Source organism: Hemiscyllium ocellatum, chromosome 1 (assembly GCF_020745735.1).
Source record: "Hemiscyllium ocellatum isolate sHemOce1 chromosome 1, sHemOce1.pat.X.cur, whole genome shotgun sequence".
Taxonomy (NCBI): Eukaryota; Metazoa; Chordata; class Chondrichthyes; order Orectolobiformes; family Hemiscylliidae; genus Hemiscyllium; species Hemiscyllium ocellatum.
In genome coordinates, this window is record NC_083401.1 from 54,122,632 (window position 1) to 54,145,917 (window position 23,286).

Sequence of the window (23,286 nt, forward strand, 5' to 3'; positions counted from 1 at the left end):
TGAATTGAAACCTGGAACCCCATTCTACGTGATTAAAAATTTAACAGCCATTGAGGTTTGATCAATACATCGCATCAATTATATGACTCTTTGATATTTTACTATAAATTCTGTGTCCTATGATCCTGGCCCACTAGCTACCTAAGGATCAACACTCTGAAACCTTGTACTTCCAAATAACCTGGTGTTGTATGATTTTTAACTTGGAAATAAAACATTATGCACAATATAGGATGTGGACATTGAATGATATGTTAGGATAATATAATGTGTATTAGTTTGAACCTGATTGGATAATATAATCATGCGTAAAATCTGAACTTTGCAAACATGACTGGATAGGAATGGATAAAGTGTTATTTTTTTATTGGAAATTATTTTTGTAGGAACAGTCAATTAGAAACATGTTATCTGTAAAACTAATATAAAATCTTTTTTCTTGTGATACAAATTTTTGAGAGGGGAAAGATATAAAGAGATAAAGGCGCAACTTTTTCACACAGAGAGTGGTGCGTGGAATGGGCTGCCAGAGGAAGTGGTGGAGGCTAGTACAACTGCAACATTTAAAAGCCATTGGATGGGTATATGAGTAGCAAGTGTTTAGAGGGATGTGGACCATGCGCTGGCAAATGGGACTAGATTAGGTTAGGATATTTGTTTAGCATGGATGAGTTGGACCGAAGGATCTGTTTCCGTGCTATACATCTCTATGACTTCAAATTTGAGTTGTATGTCATCTTTGGATATGATCATCTCCCATGAATAAACATATAAATAAAAAAACCTGAGTCTTTTCAGGTAGAGGAGGAAATAAAGGGTTAAATTCATCCTAACAATGGTGCTGTGATTTGGATTGGCCCAGACATCTGTGAAAGTGGATGATAAATCATATGATAATTTATGAGTATCTAGTTTCCTAAGCTCACTGTGTTTTCTGCTGATATTCAATAGAGCAGATCTGATCTTCAGGCCAGGAAGTTTAATTAGTGCATTAGATTTGGGTGGTACCCACGCTCACCACAGCACAGTGGCTGAGTGAGATCGGGAATGTGCTGGTGAACTCTGGTGGGACCCAGAAGTTCAAGCCACAGGTCAGCCTGAGGTCAGGTCACCTGTGTAGTTGAATAGAGTGGGACCCAAGATATAAAAGGCCAGAGAGCTACCAAATTAAGGGACTTGGTGTTCAAGAAAATTCCAAAGTTGATCAGCAAACTCGGTCGCGTGCATGAGCAAATACGAATAAAACATGATGTGGAGGTGTCAGTGTTGGACTGGGGTTGACAAAGTTAGAAATCACACAACACCAGGTGAGAGTCCAACAGGTTTATTTGAAAGTACAAACTTTCAGAGCACTGCATCTTCATCAGGTAGCTAGTGGACTAGGTACATAGAAGACAGCATTTATAAGTAAAAGAGCAAAGTATCATACAACTGATTTAATGTATGAGAGAAACTGTTAAGTCTTTAATCACTTAGAATGGGGATGCAGGTTTCGATTGACTGATATGTAAATCCCAGAACTGTTTTTTCAAGTCACAGCCTCAAGATAACATAAGGTTTTACTAATGGATAAAAAAAAGTGACATCTCAGCTCAGACAATGCATTAAAGGTGTGAGATTGGAGTCTGTCTGTATCCCTATCTGGAGTCAGACTGGTTTTATTTCCGAAGCAGGAATTTATAAAACGTCACACTGGCTGCCGATAGATTGTAGCTTTCTGAACAAAATAGAATGTATTTGCAAATACAAATCTGCAAATGCAAATTCATCCCATAGTCTTAATGTGTGTGCGTGTGTGAGAGAGAGAGACAGATAGTGTGTGTGTGCGTGTGTGCTTGATAGAGTGTGTGCGCGAGTGTGAAGGAGTATATGCTTATGAGAATGTGTGAATGTGAATGTGTCAGAGGCATTTTGAAACCCCTTGTACATGGAACCCCAGCATCTGTCACAACTCTACAAATGTTTTACAGAAACTCAGCACCCACAGATCAGTTGAACATGGAACATTCCTTGTCACAACTGACATTTCGGCACTCTACACTATCATCTCCCATGATGATAGCATCACTGCAACAGCCTCAGTACTCAATATTAACAACTGCCGATCTCCCGGTACCATGCTACCGCTGATCTGTTTCATCCTCAACCACATATTCACCTTTGACAATCAGCTCTTTATCCAGGCACACAAAACAGCCATGGGGACCAAATTTGCACCTCATTATGCCAATATTTTCATGCACAAGTTTGAACAAGACTCCTTTGCTGCACGGAGCGTCTGACCAACAGGATACACCAGATGAACTGATGACATTTTCTTTCTGTGGACCCTTGGCGAGGAGTCACTGAAACGATTACATAGTGATATCAACAAGTTTCATCCCATCAGACTACACCTTAGAATCAGTCTCACTCTTGGACACACACATCTTCAGCAAGGGCGGACGCCCCAGTACTTCGCTCTGTCACAAACAAACAAATAACTTCACAACATTGCACTTCTCTAGTTTCCACCCGAAAAATATTAAAGCAACCATCTCCTACGGACAAGCCCTACATATACACAGCATCTGTTCAGATGAAGAGAAATGTGTCGAACACCTGAAGGTGCTGAAGTATGCCTTCATAAGAACAGGATACGATGCTAAACTCATCAATCGCTAGTTCCGACGTGCCGCAGTGAAAAACTGTAACGACTTCCTGAGGAGACAGACATAGAATAAAACTGATAGGGTACCCTTTGTCATCCAGTACTTCCCAGGAGCAGAGAAATTATGCCATGTTCTTCGCAGCCTGCAACACATTATCGACGAGGATGAGCATCTCTCCAAGATCTTTCCTATGCCTCCATTTCTCACCTTTAAACAACTGCCAAAACTTAGACTATTGTTTGTGCCAAACTATCCAGCTTTCAGGACAACATCAACACTCTATGACCATGTTATGGCAAACACTGCAAGACATGCCTGAATGTTGACACAGAAACTACCATTACATGTGGGACACCAGCCATCATGTGTGCAGCAGGTACTCATGTCATAGAATCATAGAGATATACAGCATGGAAACGGACCCTTCGGTCCAACCCGTCCATGCCGATCAGATATCCCAACCCAATCTAGTCCCACCAACCAGCACCTGGCTCATATCCCTCCAAACCCTTCCTATTCATGTACCCAACCAAATGCGTCTTAAATGTTGCAATTGTACCAGCCTCCACCACTTCCACTGGCAACTCATATCATACCACCTTCTGTGTGAAAAAGGTGCCCCTTAGGTCCCTTCTGTAGCTTTCCCCTCTCACCCTAAACCTATGTCCTCTAGTTCTGGACTCCCCGACCCAGGGAAAAGGCTGTCTATTTGCCCTATCCATGCCCCTCATAATTTTGGAAACCTCTGTAAGGTCACCCCCCTCAGCCTGTGAAAGGGAAAGACAGTAAAGGGAAAACAGTCCATGCCTGTTCAGCCTCTCCCTGTAGCTCAAATCCTCCAACTCTGGCAACATCCTTGTAAATTTTCTGAACCCTTTCAAGTTTCACAACATCTTTCCAATAGGAAGGAGACCAGAATTGCACACAGCATTTCAACAGTGGCCTAACCAATATCCTGTACAGCCACAACTTGACCTCCCAACTCCTGTACTCAATACTCTGACCAATGAAGGAAAGCATACCAAACGCCTTCTTCACTATCCTATCTACCTGCGACTCCATTTTCAAGGAACTATGAACCTACACTCCAAGGTCTCTTTGTTCAGCAACACTCCCCAGCCCTTACCATTAAGTGTGTAAGTCCTGCTAAACTTTGCTTTCCCAAAATGCAGCACCTCGCATTTATCTGAATTAAACTCCATCTGCCATTTCTCAGCCCATTGGCCCATCTGGTCAAGAGCCTGTTGTAATCTGAGGTAACCCTCTTCGCAGTCCACTACACCTCCAATTTTGGTGTCATCTGCAAACTTACTAACTGTACCTCTTATGCTCGCATCCAAATCATTTTTGTAAATGACAAAAAGTAGAGGGCCCAGCACCAATCCTTGTGGCACTCCACTGGTCACAGATCTCCAGTCTGAAAAACAACCCTCCACCACCACCCTCTGTCTTCTACCTTTGAGCCAGTTCTGTATCCAAATGGCTAGTTCTCCCTGTATTCCCTGAGATCTAACCTTGCTAATCAGTCTCCCATGGGGAACCTCATTGAACAACTTACCGAAGTCCATCTAGATCACATCTACTGCTCTGCCCTCATCAATCTTCTTTGTTACTTCATCAAAAAACTCAATCAAGTTTGTGAGACATGACTTCCCATACACAAAGCCATGTTGACTATCCCTAATCAGTCCTTGCCTTTCCAAATCCATGTACATCCTGTCTCTCATGATTCCCTCCAACAACTTGCCCACCACTGATGTCAGGCTCACTGGTCTATTGTTCCCTGGTTTGTCCTTACCACCCTTCTTAAACAGTGGCACCATGTTAGCCAACCTCCAGTCTTCTGGCACCTCACCTGTGACTATCGATGATATAAATATTTCAGCAAGAGGCCCAGCAATCACTTCTCTAGCTTCCCACAGAGTTCTAGGGTACACCTGATCAGGTCCTGATCACCTTTACATAACCATTATCCCTTGACAGTCAGTGGCCTTACCATCATGGAAGCAATATCCTGGGAAGTTATTATTGACTAGAAACCGTATTAGAATATTCACATACACTGTGGCTACAACAGCAGATCAGAGACTAGGAAATCTCTGTTGAGTAACTCACCTGCTATCTCCCCAATGCCTGCCTTCAAGGCACAAATCAGGAATGTCGTGGAATACACTCCATTGGCTTGGACATGTGCACTGCCCACTCAAGAAGTTTTATACCATCCCAAGACAAAGCAGCTCTCTTGGCTGACATCATATCCAACATTCACTCCCTTCACCACTGGTGCACAGTTGACACAATGTGTACCATTTACAAAGCTAGCTGTAGTAAGCCACAAAGCCTCCTCCAGGAGCACCTTCTAAATCCATCACTATTACCATGAGAAGGACAAGGACGGTTGATGCTTGGGAACACCAGCACCTGCAGGATTCCCTCCAAGTTACACAGCATTCTGACTTGGAACTATATATTATTTTATTGTTGCTAGGTGATAATCCTGGATCTCTCTTGATCTTTACAGCAGGTATCCCTACTGACCACAAATGCTGCAGTGATTCAAGATGTAGGCTTACCACCACTTACCCCAGAATAGAATAGAATCAGAGAATCCCTACAGCGTAGAAACTGACCTTTCAGCCCAACAAGTCCACATCGACCCCTCCAAAGAGTAAGCCACCTAGACCCATTCCCCTACCCTATCATCTTATATTTACCTCTGCCAAATGCACCTAACCTAGACATCCCTGAACACTATGGGCAATTTAGCATGGCCAATTCACTTAACCTGCACATCTTTGGATTGTGGGAGGAAACTGGAGCGCCCGGAGAAAACCCACACAGACTCAGGGAGAATGTGCAAACTTCACACAAACAGGCGCCTGAGGCTTGATGAGAACCCGGGTCCCTGGTGCTGTATGGCAGCAATGCTAACCACTGAGCCACCATGATGCCCAGGGCAATTAGAGAGAGGCAATAAATGCTGGCCTAGCCAGTAATATCCACATCCTTTGAGCAAATAAAGAAAACATTGCTGAAATTTCAATGGTCAAAATCTTAACGTCAACATGTACAAAAATGCTTTTCACTCTTTTCACTCGAGATGCCTTGGCTGACATTTATTATATACAATCCAGTTCGCTGGCCATACTATTCCCTTCCAGCAGTGAGAATCCCCATTGTGCCAGAGAACAAACAATTCATCTGATTTACATTTATTTTGTTCTTCACTTCACGATGTTATCTACAAGCAGTAAGATTTCAAATCATCCTTGGCATTTCTATAATAGGCAACACCTTTAATAGGAGTACTGTTTTTCAACAGATATCATATTTAAGAGTGAACTGCACTAATTAACTGTTTGGGAAATATTTTTACCTTCAAGATCCCTTCAAGAAATATTTCAATAATTTCAATACTTCCAATAATTTGAAAATTATGTTTTGTTAATTCACACATATATAGAAAGGAAATGGATTTATCAATATAAACATATATGTGAAAACTCATATTGTTGATTTCAGGTGGTATCTCAACAATAGGAGAATTTCTCACTTATGATAGAATTACATATGGTATATTACTTCTGCAAAGAGCCAAACAATTTTCAGCATTTTCATAAGAAAACACACAGTTCCACTCCCATGTGGAAACCTATTCCTTAAAAGGTTATCTGTCACATATTAGCTTCCTTGTCCTCTCGTGAATATTTAAAAACCACATCTAAACATCTCATGGTTTTCTCAGACATCACACTACCAGGCTTTTCAACAATTATTAGTTACATTTTATTTCCAAGTCCTATGGCAAGTAGCATCATGGTCTTTCTGGCTTTAATAAGTTTAAAGACTGACCTTGTACAGTCTCATGCAAATTTTAAAGGAGAATTAAGTAAATGTTTAGAGGAATAACTTCTCTTGCCCTCATGCATCTAAATTTTAAAAACAAATATGCAATCTTTCACCTGAGATCAATGAGGTGATTCTGTGATTAGATACAGTCAAGGATTGTATCCCAGGAGATTTTAACTACAAGCAAATAAATTATTGACCATTAAAATTCATGAGAAAAACAATATGGTTTGGTCACCCACTATATCCGAAGGTAACCCAAGGGTACATCTACACAGGAAGCAGATCATAGAATTATCCTCCAAAAGCTCACAAATAAAGCACACAATAGGTTAGGTATCTTCCTCAATCAGCCAATCAGTTGAAATTACTTGAAATTGTTTTTGATGTTCATTTCAAGCTCAGTTTTATGTCGACTGCTTCCAACACAGTGATTGTGTTACACTGAGCAACACTGCTCATAACCTCAATGTTATGTTTGACTTGAGTTGAAACTACCATCAAGACTGCCTTTTTTCATCTCAATACCATTGCTTGACTCTGGCATTGTGTCATATCATTTGCTGCTGAAATCCTCACCTTGGTGGGTAGCACGGTGGCTCAGTGACCCAGGGTCCTGGGTTCGATTCCCGCCTATCTGTGTGGAGTTTGCACATTCTCCCTGTGTCTGCTTGGGTTTCCTCCTGGTGCTCCGGTTTCCTCCCACAATCCAAAGATGTGCAGGTCCGGTGAATTGGCCATGCTAAATTGCCCACAGTGTTAGGCGTGTTAATCAGGGGTAAATATAGGGTAGGGCAATGGGTTTGGGTGGGTTTCTCTTTGGAGAGGGGGGTGTGAACTTGTTGGGCTAAAGGGCAATGGGCCCAGCACTGACTCCTGAGGTACTCCACTAGTCACAGGCCTCCAGTTCGACAAGCATCCTTCTACTACTACTCTCTACTTCCTACCACCAATTGTGTATCTAATTTGCCACTCTTTCTGGATTCCAACCAATCTAACCTTCCAGAGCAGCCAACCATGTGGAAGCTTATCACAGGTCTTATTGAAATCCATGCAGACTATGACTACTGCCCTGCCCTAGTCAAGTTGGCTAGCTTAGCATTACTAGTTGAAAAATAATTGAAATGATTCCGTAGATTCTATGAAAGAATCAGCATGGTTTTAGAATAACAGATCATCTTACAAGTATAATAAACTTCTTAAGGTGTTAGAAAAAGCAGTGAGTCACGCTTATTGAGGAGAACAAAAGAAAACTAGCTTCTGTACATGTGAAAATATAAAGACAAATAGATGGAAATGTTCAGCAAATCAAGGCAGCAGGCTGGTGGTGATGGGGCCTTACATTGCTTGTCCCTCTAATTGAAAAGTTAGTTTGAGTTGAGTGACTTTAGCAAAAGCTGCCTGTTGCAATACTAGGCTATTGACAATCTTAACAATGTAATTGTCAGATTTGTGTCCTAAAGGAAAAGTTGACTGTGTCTTAAAATTCGGCCAGCCAATCACATTGGCTCTTAGCTAAGTTATCCAAAACTTAGTAGGGGTGCCTGTAGGAATTACATGGGAATTCCAAGGAGATGATAATTTTGAGACTAGATTGAGTCAAGTCCTTGATGGTTGGGGGGAAGACGGAGGATCCTTGGGAGGAACAGTGAGGTATATAAAAGGCAGGGCCAGGCTTTCAATGCCAGAGGGAGTCACCAAGTTGGGGGAAGGTGTGGGAAAACATCATATTGGGGCTGGATTTACACAGCATCCTTGGAAGAATCCTTCCCAACTTTTCACTTGAATTGATGAAAATGCAAGTTGGTCTCCTCAGTTTCAACTTCTTGTGCCCGCCATATTATTGCAGATGGAACACAAACAAGTTTTTAACTGGTCACTACTTGGCCATTTAAGAGCCCCAATAGGCCTTACAGTGGAAAAAAGCTAACTGATAGCTTACCTGCTTACTGCACTGTACAGGACAACTTTGGAATAAGCAGGCAACTTGTGAGATAGTCACCTGTCTTAGTTAAGTGCCCAAACCCCAGTTTATAAATATGCTGGTGGGGCACCTGTAAAAATCCCCAATATCTGTGGAAATGTAATGGTCATCAAATCAAACTTTTTTGAATCCTTTCCCTTCTTCTTTATTTTGATTTTAAGCATTTCAGTAGATGTAACTTTGACTGCCAAAATCCTTATCAGGAATATATTTGTTCAAAATGTGTGTAAACACAATTAAAATTTAAGTTTGCCGATAACACAAAGCAGCTTATCAATATAGCTGGATTTTGCAGAGGGGTAGGGAAGGTATTGGGGTTACCTGCGACCCATTGGAAAAGTTGGCAGCAAGCTAGACAAATTTATAAAAAGGCTGTGCTGCAGTGATAACAGACTACAGGTGCAGAGTTGAAATCTAGAGAACTCAGATATAAGATAATTGGCAAAACAACTTGAGACGATTGTTATGAGTCAGAATGAACTGCTTGAAAGGGTGATCGAAGAAAATTCAATAGGGAACTTCAAATGTGCTGCATGCAAAATGAGAGAGAGTTTGAGGTGGCTCCGTAGGCAGCAGGGTTGACAGTATCTAAATGTTATGGGACCTATTCCATAATATTCAGATCCACCAGTGGAGTACTGTAAAATTCTAAACATGTCCATGTACAGCTAGGCACTTTTCCTTTATCTATATTTGAATCCAAATCAGAGAATTAGGATGAATGTTTAGATTAGCAGCAAAAGTTTTATTAAAATTCTTTTCAAAGGGTATGGATGTACTTTGTGGTCTTCTCTTTGTTAGCCTATATAACCAAACCCATATTACATATGCCACAGACAGGCATCTGGAATATTGTTAACAACAAACTATGGGCATTAATATGTCATCTCAGACTTGCATATTACTATTATATTATATACAAAGCTGACTGACTGATTCGCAGTTTGTCTGTCTGCTTGCCAATAGACTAACTGCATGAATAAACGTACAGAGAATAAGGTGGAGACAGGTCATGATGTCATCTAGCTATCTTAAAGATGTAGTGCCTTTGTTAGATCTGTGCAAATATAAAGCAGCATTAAAACTTATATTACAATTACTTGTAAAATAAAAATATAATACACACAAATCAAGTGAACTACATTTCAAATTTCAACTTACAGGAGCCATGTCCAACTGCAAAAAGATCATGGTATTTTGGATTCCTGAAAGTTATGAACAAAAATACAAGTTACTTAGTGTTTTCTTGCTTGTTTTTTTTTAAACTTATTGATGGGGTTTCAGTATCATTCATTAGGCCAATATTTATTGCCAGCTTTCAATTAACTTGATTCCGATTTTTGCTTGTTTATTTCATGCTTTCTTTCTCATCCCGCTGCAAAATAGCTTCCATTCTGTGACCTGCTCGTGCTGTTCCTGGCGAAATACTTGTATTTCACAGAGCAGTTGTTACAACTGAGATATTGTTTGTCCAAGAAGGTTTAATTGGTATCCTAACTGAATAAAAATGTGTGGCGTAGCAAATCAGAACTCAAAATGTTTTGTGGCATCATCTGTCCGCGGCAAGATTAATAATTATAACGTACATGCAAAATGATCACTAAGCACTACATAATTCAGTTAACACAGTAGCTAAAACAGTTAAAAGTGCCACACTGAAATGGCATTATTTAAAGTTGTTCATGGAGTAAACATTAAATTAAACAAAAACAACAGCAAGAATGTTACTCTAACAGCTTGACGTCTGATGCCTAAATTCTTTATTTTTGCTGTGTAGTATTTTTGGACAAAATTGTTGTAGTAGATAGTGAAGAAGATTATCTAAGATTACAAAGAGATCTGATCAATTAGGTCAATGAGCCGAGGAGTAGCAGATGGAGTTTAATTTGGATAAATGCGAGATATTGCGTTTTGGAATAGAAAAAAGGCAGGACTTATGCAGTTAATGGTTGGGCCTTGGAGAGTATTGGAGAATAGAGTGACCTAGGGATTCGGATAAATAATTCTTTGAAATTTGCAGCGCAGGTAGACAGTGTGGTTAAGAAGGTGTGTAGCATGCATGCCTTCATTGCTTCGGTGTTAGGACATCATGTTGAGGTGAGGTTGGACAGAATGTTGCTAAGGTTTCTTTTGGAGTCCTGTGTGCAGTTCGAGATGTCCAGTTACAGAAAGGATTTTATTAAACTGGAGAGAGTCCAGAAAAGATTTACCAGGATGTTGCTGGGAATGGAGCGATTAAGTTATAACAACAGGTTGAATAGGCTGGGAATGTTTCCACTGGAGCATTGGAGGTCGAGGGGTGACCTTATAAAGGTTATAACATCATGAGGAGCATAGATATGATGAATAGCAAAAGTATTTTCCCTAACGTGAGGGAGTTCAAAACTAAGGGGCACGTTTGTAAGGTGAAAGGAGAAATATTTGAAAAGGACATGAGAAGCAACTTTTTGACACAGAGTGGTTAGTGTGTGCAATAAACTGCCAGAAGAATTGGGCGGCACGGTGGCACAGTGGTTAGCACTGCTGCCTCACAGCGCCAGGGACCTGGGTTCAATTCCCGCCTCAGGCGACTGACTGTGTGGAGTTTGCACGTTCTCCCCGTGTCTGCGTGGGTTTCCTCCGGGTGCCCCCGTTTCCTCTCACAGTCCAAAGATGTGCGGGTCAGGTGAATTGGCCAAGCTAAATTGCCCGTAGTGTGAGGTAAGGGGTATATGTATGGGTGGGTTGCGCTTCGGCGGGTCGGTGTGGACTTGTTGGGCCGAAGGGCCTGTTTCCACACTGTAAGTAATCTAATCTAATCTAAGAATTGTTGGATGCAGATACAGTCACAACATTTCAAAGACATGTGGATAAGTATATGAATAGGAAAGCTTTGGACCAATATGAGCCAAACGCAGGCAGGTGGGACTAGTTTAGGTTGGGTACATGGTTGGTGTGGACTAGTTGGACCAAAGCTTTCCATGCTGTATGACTCTTTGACTCTCTAACACATTTTTCACAGAGACTGAATGATAGCCATTTCACAGCACAACTCATTCATTTCTAACACTGACATTGCTTCATTGAGAATAGAATTTTCCTGGTACTGCGGTGCTGGGCAAGGAGGGGAGATGGCCTGGAATTTACCTTGTATTTTTAAGGTTGAATTCTATTTACCAATTCTTCATTGATATTCTCCTGCAGTTTATGTCTACATTCATTCTTCCTCCCTTGCCTCCATTAACATCTGGGATACATCGCACATAGCTTTAACCACTTTAATGCTGTTAAACTCACCACTTCCTCTTTCCTTTCTATGTTAATTTTTTTCCTAATATTTCATAACTCTCCAGTCTAATGTCTATACCTGCATTGTCTTTTCTATTGTAAAGACCGACACAATGTATTCAGTGAGGATTCAGCTAAGATTGTCTAGGTTCACACATAGATTACCTCTATAGTCCCTGTTGGCCTTATTCTTTCCCTAGTTATTCTCTTTTTCTTTGTATATATATCATTTGGACGACCTGCTCATGCTTTCTTTGCTTTCCTAATTTTCTTTTTAAGATCCCCTGGACTTTTTTTATTCTCTTCTACTGACTCTGAACCTTTAGAATCTACCATAAATTTCTCCTTTTTATTGAATACTAGCTTTTATATCCTTGATATCCAGATTCTCCAGTCTTGATCTCACCCTTTGCCTTATGGAAACATATCTGCACTAAATTCCTGGTATTTTCTCCAAGTAGCTGCCCAGTCCACTTAAGCCAAATTATAATTACCTGAATAAGACTAATCTTGCTCCAATTTAGTAATTTTAGTTCTGGTTGATCCTCATTCTTTTCCATAATTATCCTAAATCAAACTGAGTTCAGGTCACTATCTCCAAACTATTCCCTGACAGGTGCTCATTTTTGATCATTATGTTCAGAAATGCCCCTCTTTTGTTGGGCTTTCTAACTACTGGCTAACAAAAAAAGTTCTCCTGGTTGCAGTTTAAAAATTTTGCTCTCATCTGACTTTTCACATTATAATTGTCTCAGGTAATATTTGTGTATTTAAAATCCTCTACACTTTCTATCTTAGTATTCTTATATTTCTCTGAAACTTGATGCATTCTTGATCCTCTATTGTACCAGACTTATTCACAGCCAAACACACACATCTGACAGTATGTTTGCCTTTTATTATTTTTTTTACTTTTACTGGGATTGTATTCATTGGAGTTTAGAAGAGTAAGGGGAGATTTAATAGAAACTCACAAGATAATTCATGGCTTGGAAAGGGTGGACGCTAGGAAATTGTTTACGTTAGGTGAGGAGACTAGGACCCGTGGACACAGCCTTAGAATTAGAGGGGGTCAATTCAGAACAGAAATGCGGAGACATTTCTTCAGCCAGAGAGTGGTGGGCCTGTGGAATTCATTGCCGCAGAGTGCAGTGGAGGCCGGGACGCTAAATGTCTTCAAGGCAGAGATTGATAGATTCTTGATGTCACAAGGAATTAAGGACTACGGGGAGAATGCGAGTAAGTGGAGTTGAAATGCCCCTCAGCCATGATTGAATGGCAGAGTGGACTCGATGGGCCGAATGGCCTTACTTCCACTCCTATGTCTTCTGGTCTTATGGTCTACTTTGTCTGGTGCCTTGAACACACTACCAGGAGAGGTCAAAAAATCAGATACCATAACATTTAAGAGGCATTTAGACAGACCCATGAACAAGCAGGGAATAAAGGGATATAGACCATGAGGAGGCAGACAGGATTAGTTTAGATTGGCATCATGGCCAGCAGAAACGTGATGGGCCAAAGGGTCTGATACAGTGCTGTATTGTTTTATGTTCTATTGTTTAATGCATGGAAATGTGCAGGGCTTAGCATCCTGCAGAACGGCATCAAGAGGTGGCCTCAGGGGCAACTAAAAGATGGAGAAATGTGACGAGCTGGAAAGATAATGATGAAGCCGTGTGGATGCGGCCGACTCTGCTCCATGAGCCAATGAGCAGCTGAGCCCCATACTCAAAATATGTTCTGAACTCTGTTTAACACCTCCTTGAACACTGCTTTTAGTTCTGACATCTTTCTTCAAGTTACCTTTTCCAGTTGACTTCTGTCAAATCACTTCTCAGTTTAGTGAAATTAGCCTTTTCCCATTTTAAAAGTAAACTTCTGGACTACCTCTCCCCTTTTCTACAACTACACCACATCTATCTGAATTATAATCATCATTTATAACTCCACCATCAGTCTAGACTAATTATTTAAAACTAAGACCAAAGTGCCCCCTCTTAGATTCATAGAGCCAGGGACGTCCAGAACATAGCCAAAGACCGTTTGGCCCATCAATCCTATGTTGGTTAAAAACAACCACCTAACTATTCTAGTTTCATTTCCAGAACTTGGTTTTCAGCCTTGTATGCCTTAGCGTTGCAGGTACTGTATATATCTAAATACTTCTTAAACATTATGAAGATTTCTGCCTCAACCATCTTTACAAGTAGCAAATTCCAAATTCCCATCATCCTCTGGGTGAAAGAAAATTTCCTCACATCCACTCTGAACTTTTAACCTTAAACTGATTCCTCCAGCAAAGGAAAAAGCTTTTTCTTGTCTAGCCTACTAATATACCTCTTAGTTTTACACATCTCAGTCATGTCTTCCTCAGTTTCCTCTACTGAAAGGAAAATATTTCCAGTCTCTTTTCATAACCAAATCTTTCCAGCTTGGGGAACATCCTGATGAATTTTCTCTGCATTCTTGACACTGCAATCGTATCCTATATATAACATGGCTTTGAAATTTGGTTAGCTCAGTTGGCTGGACAGCTGGTTTACAATGCCGAGTGATGCCAACAGGTTACCATGGCTAGGTGTACTATGAAATTTCTTCATTTTCAATTTCTCCCTTTGCCTAAGTTATGGTGATATTTATGGCTAAATCACTACTAGTCATCTCTCCCTAACAAGCAAATGGCTGGATGGTTTCCAGGATTTAAGAATTGAAAACAATATTCTAGGTGAAGACTAAACAACTTTCTTATGCAGTTACCACATATCCTCCCTGCTTTTAAACTCTTTGCGTTGGCTAAGAAAGACAAGTGCCTTCACCACATTATCCACATGCCCCACTAATGTAAGGAACCAGTAGACATGCACACTTAGGTCCTTTGATCCTCAGTCCTACATGCATCCAGTACTTCTTTGCCTTCTCTGTCATGTCTGAGTAAATCACCTCTTATTTATCCAAAGAGAATTCAATGCTCTTTAACTAAATTTCCATTTTCCATTCTTCTTGCTGTATTTGTTATGTTTTACACTGAAATTAATCCAGCTACTATTCGGATGATTGAAAAAAAATTCACTTTTTTTTTGTTGCAACATTTTCCAGCAATAACCTGGGGTTGTTTTCCCTGTAGCGTCGGAAGCTGGGGTGTGACCTTATAGAGATTCATGACGGGCATGGATAGGATAATTAGACAAAGTGTCATCTCTGGGGTCATGGAGTACAGAACCAGAGGGCATCGGTCTAGGGTGAGAGGGGAAAAATATAAAAGAGACCTAAGGGCAGCTTTTGCACACAGAGCGTGGTACGTGTATAGAATGAGCTGCCAGAGGAAGTGGTGGAGGCTAGTACGATTGCAACATTTAAAAGGCATCTGGATGGGTACATGAATAGGAGGGTTTGGAGTGATATGGGCCGGGTGCTGGTAGGTGGGACTAGATTGGGTTGGGATATCTGGTCGACATGGACGAGTTGGACCGAAGGGTCTGTTTCCATGCTGTACGTCTCTATGACTCCCTCTCATTATTTTAATGAGGGCTGGGTGAAGTGACAGGATAGGGGTGGGTTTGTGGGTTCTAGAGTAACATTGTGATCCCCTTTTTATTGTTTCTCAGTTCAATTCATTTGATGCTTCTTATAGAATGCTCACAGTTGTATTGTTTTGGCCCCCTTATCTAGGGAAAGATATACTGGGATTGGGATTGGAATCTATCCAGACAATGTTCACAAAGTTGATCCCAGGGACGGAAGTATTTTCTTATGAGGAGAACTTGATTAGGTGGGCTTGTATTAATTAAAGTTTAATAGGATTAGAGATAACCTGACAGAAACATACAAAATTCTTAAGGGGGCTTGACAGGAGAGACGTGAAGACATTATTTCCAATCGTTGGACAGCCGAGGATGAAGAAGTCGAATCTTGACATAAGAGATCATAGATTTAAGGCAGAAATGAAGAGGAATTCCTCCTTTCAGAGAGATGTGAATCAGTGGAATTTCTTTCATGGTTTGCTTGAGTCAGTATGTGCACTCAAGGCTGAGATAGATATTTGTCGACTGTAAAGGAATCAAGGGTTATAGGGAAAAGGCAAGTGGAGTTAAGAATGTTTTCAGGATCCTTGAGGGGGAGGGGGAGCAGCCCCAAGTCGTGGTCCACATATGCACCAATGACATAGGTAGGAAGAGGGATGTGGATTTAAGACATAAATTCAGGGAGATAGGGTGGAAGCTTGGAGCTAGAACAAACAGAGTTGTTAACTCTGATTTGTTGTCTGTGCCACGTACATGCGAGGCGAGAAAGAGGGAGAGAGAGGAGTTGAACAAGAGGCTAAAGGGATGGTGCAGGAGGGAGGGTTTTGGATTCCTGAATAATTGGAGCTCTTTCTGGGGTAGATGGGACCTCTGTAAACAGGACGGTCTTCACCTGAACCAAAGGGGTACCAATATCCTGGGGGTGGGGGGGTGGGGGGGGGAGGTTTGCTAATACTTTTCGGGTGAGTTTAAACTAATTCAGCAGGGGGGATGGGAACCGAAATTGTAGTTCAAATATACAGGAGGTTGAGAGTATTGAGGTCAGAGATAAGGTTTCGAGGTCGCAAAAGTTCTTCAGCGAGCAGGAAGTTGTTTAAAGTGTGTCTACTTCAACGCCAGGAGCATCTGGAATAAGGTGGGTGAACTTGCAGCATGGGTTGGTACCTGAGATTTCGATGTTGTGGTCATTTCAGAGACATCGGTAGAGCAGGGACAGGAATAGTTATTGTAGGTTCTGGGATATAGATATTTCAGTAAGAACAAGGAAAGTAGTAAAAGAGGGGGTGGTGTGGTACTGTTAGTCAAGGATAGCATTATGGTTGCAAAAAGGATGTTTGAGGATTTGTCTTCTGAAGTAGAATGGGCTGTGATTAGAAACAGGAAAGGAGAGGTTACCCTATTGGGAGTTTTCTATAGGGTAGAGTAGTTCCAGAGATGTAGAGGATAGGATAGCAAAGATGATCCTCGATAGGAGCGAGAGTGACAGGTGTTGTTACGGGAGACTTCAATTTTCCAAATAGTGACTGGGAATACTATAGTTCAAATACTTTAGGTGGGTCAGTTTTTGACCAGTGTGTGGAGGAGGTTTTCCTTAGACAGTATATAGACAGGCCAACAAGGGTGAGGACACATTAGATTTGGTACTGGGTAATCAACATGGCCAGGTGTTAGATTTGGAGGTAGGTGAGCATTTTGGTGATCATGATCACAATTCGGTTATGTTTGCTTTAGTGATGGAAAGGGATAGGTATATACCGCAGGGCAAAAGTTATAGCTGGGGGAAGAGCAATTATGATGTGATTAGGCAAGATTTAGGATGCATAGGATGGGAAAGGAAACTGCAGGGGATGGGCACAATTGAAATGTGGAGCTTATTCGAGGACCAGCTACTTATGGGTCCTTGATAAGTATATCAGGTAGGGAGGAAGTAGTTGAGCGCGGGACCCATGGTTTAGTAAGAAAGTTAAATCTCTTGTCAAGAGGAAGAAGGAGGCTTATGTTAGGATGAAATGTGATGGCTTAGTTAGGGTACTTGAGATTTACAAGTAGTGGGAAGTTGCGTGTGGAGTCAGAGGAGATGGGGGAAGCACAAAATGAATGCTTTTCGTCAGTATTCACACAAGAAAAAGACAATGTGGTCGAGGTGAATACTGAGATACAAGCTACTAGACTAGATGGGATTGAGGTGCAAAGGGAGGAGGGCTCAGCAATTCTGGAAAGTGTAAAAATAGATAAGTCCCCTCGGCCAGATGGGATTTATCCTAGGATTCTCTGAGAACCCAGGGAGGAGATTGCCAAGCCTATGACGTTGATCCTTATGTTGATCCTTATTGTCGACAGGAATAGTGCCAGAAAACTTGAGGATAGCAAATGCTGTTCCCTTGTTCAAAAAGTGGAGTAGAGACAACTCTGGAAATTATATACCTGTGAGCCTTACTTCAGTTGTGCGTAAAGTATTGGAAAGGGTTATAAGAGAAAGGATTTATAATTATCGTGAAAGGAATATGGTGATAGTGATAGTCAACATGGTTTTGTGAAGGTTAGGTCATGCCTCACAAACCTTAATGAGTTCTTTGAGAAGGTGACCAAACAGGTGGATGAAGGTAAAGCGATTGATGTGGTGTATATGGATTTCATAAGGCATTTGATAAGCTTCCCCACTGTAGCTATTGCACAAAATATGGAGGCATGGGATCGAGGGTGATTTGGTGGTATGGATCAGACATTGGGTCATGGAAAGAAGACAGAGGGTGATGGTTGTTGGGGAATATTCATCCTGGAGTTCAGTTACTAGTGGTGTACTGCAAGGATCAGTTTTGGGTCCACTGTTGTTTGTCATTTTTATAAATTACCTGGATGAGGGCGTAGAAGGATGGGTTAGTAAATTTGCGGATGACAAAGATTGGTGGAGTTATGGATAACAACAAAGGTGACAGAGGGACATAGATAAGCTGCAGAGCTGAGTTGAGAGGTGGGAAATGGAGTTTAATGCGGACAAGTGTGAGGTGATTCACTTTGGAATGATGTAACAGGAATGCAGAGTATTGGCCTGATGAAGGAGCGTCGCTCCGAAAGCTAGTGTGCTTCCAATTAAACCTGTTGGACTATAACCTGGTGTTATGTGATTTTTAACCTGGTAAGATTCTTGGTAGTGTAGATGAGCAGAGAGATCTAAGTGTCCAGGTACAGAAATCCTTGAAAGTTGCCACTCGGATTGATAAGGTTGTGAAGAAGGTATACGATGTGTTAGCTTTTATTGGTAGAGGGATTTGAGTTTCAGAGCCATGAGGTCATGCTGCAGCTATACAAAACTGTGGTGCAGCCAGACTAAGGGCACAACTGAAGTAAAGCTCACAGGTCTATAATTTCCAGGGTTGTCTCTACTCCCCACCTTGGTGTATTGCGTACAACTTTGGTCATCGCATTATAAGAAGAATGTGGAAACTTTGGAGGAGAAGATTTACCAGGATGTTACCAGGTATGAAGGGGAGGTCTTATGAGGGCAGGCTGAGGGATTTTTTGCTGGAGAGAAGAAGGTTGAGAGGTGACTTAATTGAGACATATAAAATAACCAGAGGGTTAGATAGGGTGGACAGTGAGAGCCTTTTTCCTCAGATGGTGACGGCTAGCACAAGGGGACATATCTTTAAATTGAGGCGTGATAGATATAGGACAGATGTCAGAAGTAGTTTCTTTACTCAGAGGGTGGTAGGGTCATGGATAGCACTGCCTGCAACAGAAGTAGACTCGCCAAATTAAGGGCACTTAAATGGTCATTGAATAGGCATATGGATGAGATTGGAATAATGTTAGTCAGATGGGCTTCAGATTGGTTTCACAGGTTGGCACATCAAGGGCTGAAGGGCTGCGCTGTAATGTTCTATGTTCTAATTGTCAGATAATCTATTACCTGATTGAATAGCGGACTCAATGGGTCGAATAGCTATTTCTGCTCCTACGTCTTATGGTCTTATTTAACAAACATTGTGACTTCCCCTTCTTTGATCTCCATATCTATCTCCTTTGAAGAAAAATATAGTTTAAAACTCAATTTTCTGAACTTGAGTACATAATCTAGGCTGATAGAACAACAACACGGAATTATTAAGATATTGTGAGAGGTATCATGTTTTGGATGAGATATAAAAATAAAACATACTTAGCCTATTTGGCTGGTTCAGGTGGGTTTTAAAAGTTAAATTTTATTATTGAAAAAATAACAGAGTTTCTCTTGCGGTCTGACTAGTAGAAGAAGTTGACTCATTATTGACCTCATTTAAAGTATGTATTCTCTCTGCGTATGAAAAAGAGGTTTTAACAAAAGTAACAAATATATCATTTAAATGCAATTCTTTTTTCTTTCACTGCCATTTGTTGGATTTACATTGCATTTTACATTTTATAATACTCACCAACACATGCCAGTAATTGCCAATCTTTTAGCTTTCTCATAAAAATATTTCCACAGAGGTAGAACAGTGCCTTCTTGATCCCGGAATTCATCAGAAGGATCTTCAAAATACTTAAAATCTACATTAAGAAAATAAAACATGAACACTGAATTAACACTATACTTACATAATGATGGAAGGATACTATTGTTTAAAAATGTACAGATTTAATATGGAAAATTCAAAATTTGGCAACTGAACTTGGACAAATAAAATATTTCTTTTGTTTTTCAGTAGAGACAGATTGTCAGAATTGAAACTGGTTTATGCGAACAATGGAACATTATCTTGTGGTGAAACGTTGGTCAATTTTTCATTGTGTCTGATCTCCTTTCCTCCAGAGTTCATAGATTGATGATATAAATTCCTTTTGAAACTTGTTTCCTTATCTCACTGTTAGCATAAGCCAGTTTTATTTCCAGTTTTATTTATGAATTGACATAATTAGAAAAGCTCAGGCACTTGTGCTGATGTTTACTTCCATAAGATAAAGTGGCAACCTTTATGAAACAAGCATATCTTAGACGTCACCAATGGCTAGACACCACATTTTACATGAAAATGAAGGAAACCTCACTTTAGCCCTCCTGTTCCTCACTGAGCACTAAAATAACTTTTCTGATCTTGGCTAACCAAGGAATATGGATTGGTCAGGGAGAAGAAAGGCACAGGAAAGTGGGAACTCGGCTCGGAATACTCACACCCATCAGAGCTGTCTGCAATGAGCCCCATATGCTGCCTCCTATCCCAGTGACTGAGTCTGCATGGGCATTCATAGGGAAGTCTATAGCAGGCCTCAACACCCAAGTATGCCATAGTCACCTCTGCTATCAGTCTTAACAGTGAAATGAGAAGCTTTTCTTTACTTTGGATAAAGGATTGAAAATCCTGGCACAAATAGCCATTCACATGGTAGTTTTACTTTATTCATTCACAGCATGTGAGCATCACTAGCCAGGCCAGCATTTATTGTCCATCCCTAAGTGCCCAAAGGACACTTAAAGATCGACTGTACTGCTGTGGGTCTGGAGTCACAGGTAGGTTTGACCAGGTGAAGCTGACAGATTTTGTTTCCTAAAGAACATTAGTGAACTTTTTAGGATAATAGATAGTGGTTACATGGTCACCATTAGACTAGTCTTTTATTTTGGCTTTTTATGGAATTTAAATGTCACCACCTGCCATGGCAGGATACAAACCCATGTCCCCAAACCATTAGCTTGGGATTTCTAGATTTCTACTCTCATAATATTACCAAAATGCTACCACGTCCCTGTTGTCAGTTAAATATCAGGATATAAAATAGCAAATTAGTTTAAAAATGTATATTTCAACTTTAATTCAGAGATTCGTCATGGCACACAAGGTATTTGGTTCACTGAATCCATGCCAGCTCTCTGTGTTGCAACCCAGTTAATTCCATTCCTCTCTTGTATCTCCACCATCCTACAGGTTTGTTGCCCCCAAGTTCTGTTCAGTTTACATTGACATTTTTGGGTTCAGCAATCTCATGGCGAATGAGTTTTAGATTATTACCTGCCGCTAAATAAAAAAAGCTCTTCCTCACAACTCCCTGCAACACTCACCAATACCTTAAATCTCTGCCCCCAAGTTCTTGCTGAATCAGCTTAGTGTAACAGCTTTCCCTTAACCTTGTAGATCTTTATCAAATCTCCATTCAATTTCTTTTGAATGAAATAGATGCTTAGGGTTAATAGGTGTATATTTCATCCTTATTTTGTTTGTTTTCAATTTTAAATTTCTAGGTTACCTTGTAGAATGTCATCAAAAGAGTTCTGGTTCACCATCCGTTCCACTATTTTGGCAACTTTACTAACTCTTGAAATATCATCACTCTGGAACAAATAGGTATTAATAAACAAATAGAGTAACAAATGTTTATCGAGAGGAATGTTGTTATGCAATCATTTAATACCATTATAAATAATTGCACAGTACTATTTGTGACATCTCAGACACTGAAGGACTCCATGCCCATTTGTAACAAGACCTGGACAATATTCAGGTTTGGACTGATAATTGGCAAACCATTAGCAGACCTTACAGCCTTAGAGTAAAGGGAAGATTTTTCAGAATGGAGATAACGAGAAACTTCTTCAGCCAGAGAGTGCTGAATCTATGGAATTCATTGCCACAGAAGGCTATGGAGTCCTGGTCATTGAGTATATTTAAGACTGAGATAGATAGGTTCTTCATTGTCAAGGGGATCAAAGATTATGGGGAGAAAGCAGGAGAATGAGGTTGAGAAACGTACCAGCTATGAGTGGTGCAGCAGACTCGATGGGCTGAATGGACCAATTTCTGCTCCTGTGTCTAATGGTCTTATGGTCTTATCAAGGTAATTGACCTCGAAATACAAATTCTTGGCAACAAGAAACCTAGTACTTTTATATTTTGCTCTATCGTCTGAGTTCGTACCGTCTCTTCTATATCTTAAGAAGAAGTTAATTACGATGATGTATTCTTTGTTTATTTTACAGGCTAACAGAAAGAATTCAGTTTCAGTAGAGAAACCAATAAAAAAGCAAAAGAGTGGAGGAAGTTCTGTGGGTGCAAAATGTGCTAAGAGTGACAAAGATGATAATCTATTTCACACATGTTCTTTCTGTTACAGCACAGTTCAGTGAACAACCAATTATGCTAGCTATTTTTGAACAGTCATATAATACAGTATGTGGTTTATTCTGAATACTGATTTGTTGGAGACTGACGGCTTTTTTTTCTATCAGTTCTGCTGAGTGGCATGTTTTTGTATATTGTACATACTGTGAAACACTGATGTTTCCACTCACTTAGATCAGGTATGGTGTGGACAGAAAGGACAGGGAACATTTTTCTCTTGGTTCCAGGAGATTGCTGAGCAATCTTTGAGATACCGTTTGTTTTATGAGAATAAATTAAATCTGGCAGAGTACAAGAAGAACTTGGTCATATCCATATCTTTTTCTTTTAGGAGAAAGGTTTGTTCTGAAAGACTTTTGAGACTTTTTATATTCCTACTGTTCTGCTCAGACTGCCATCTATGTAGTTGTGATTTTAGTCTGGCATATCATTTTAAAACCTGAATTTTCACAATAAACTTGAAAGGGTTCAGAAAAAAAATTACAAGAGTCTTGCAGGGATTAGAGGGTTTCTACTACAGGGAGAGGCTGAATAAACTGGGGCTTTTTTCTCTGGAGCATTGGGGGCTGAGGTTTACAAAATCATGAGGGGTATAGTTAGGGTGAAAAGCCAAAGTATTTTTCCCAGGGTAGGGGAGTGCAAAACAAGAGGGCAATGGTTTAAATTGAGAGGGGAAAGATTTAAAAAGGACCTGAGGGGCAACTTTTTCACACAGTGTTGCATGTATGGAACAAACTATGAGAGGAGATGGTGGAGGCGAGTAGAATTACAATATTTAAAAGGTATCTGGATGGGTACATGAACAGGAAGAGTTTAGATGGATAGAGACTAAATGCTGACAAATGGAACTAGATCAGTTTAAGACAAGTTGGACTGAAGAGTCTAATTTCATGCCTTATGACTCTATGATCAGGGAA

The 23,286-nt window shown here is 40.5% G+C and overlaps 1 protein-coding gene across 1 annotated transcript in view; it reads right to left on the reverse strand.

The window, feature by feature from the left end:
• dnai1.2 (dynein, axonemal, intermediate chain 1, paralog 2) overlaps positions 1-23,286 on the reverse strand; it is a 283,210-nt gene that overhangs the window by 178,320 nt on the left and 81,604 nt on the right. Inside the window, exons 11-13 of the mRNA XM_060832730.1 lie at positions 21,498-21,582; positions 19,688-19,805; positions 9,646-9,689 (exon numbers count right to left, since the gene is read on the reverse strand). Of these exons, the coding sequence (XP_060688713.1) occupies positions 9,646-9,689; positions 19,688-19,805; positions 21,498-21,582 (247 nt within the window). The remainder of the gene's footprint in view (positions 1-9,645; positions 9,690-19,687; positions 19,806-21,497; positions 21,583-23,286) is intronic.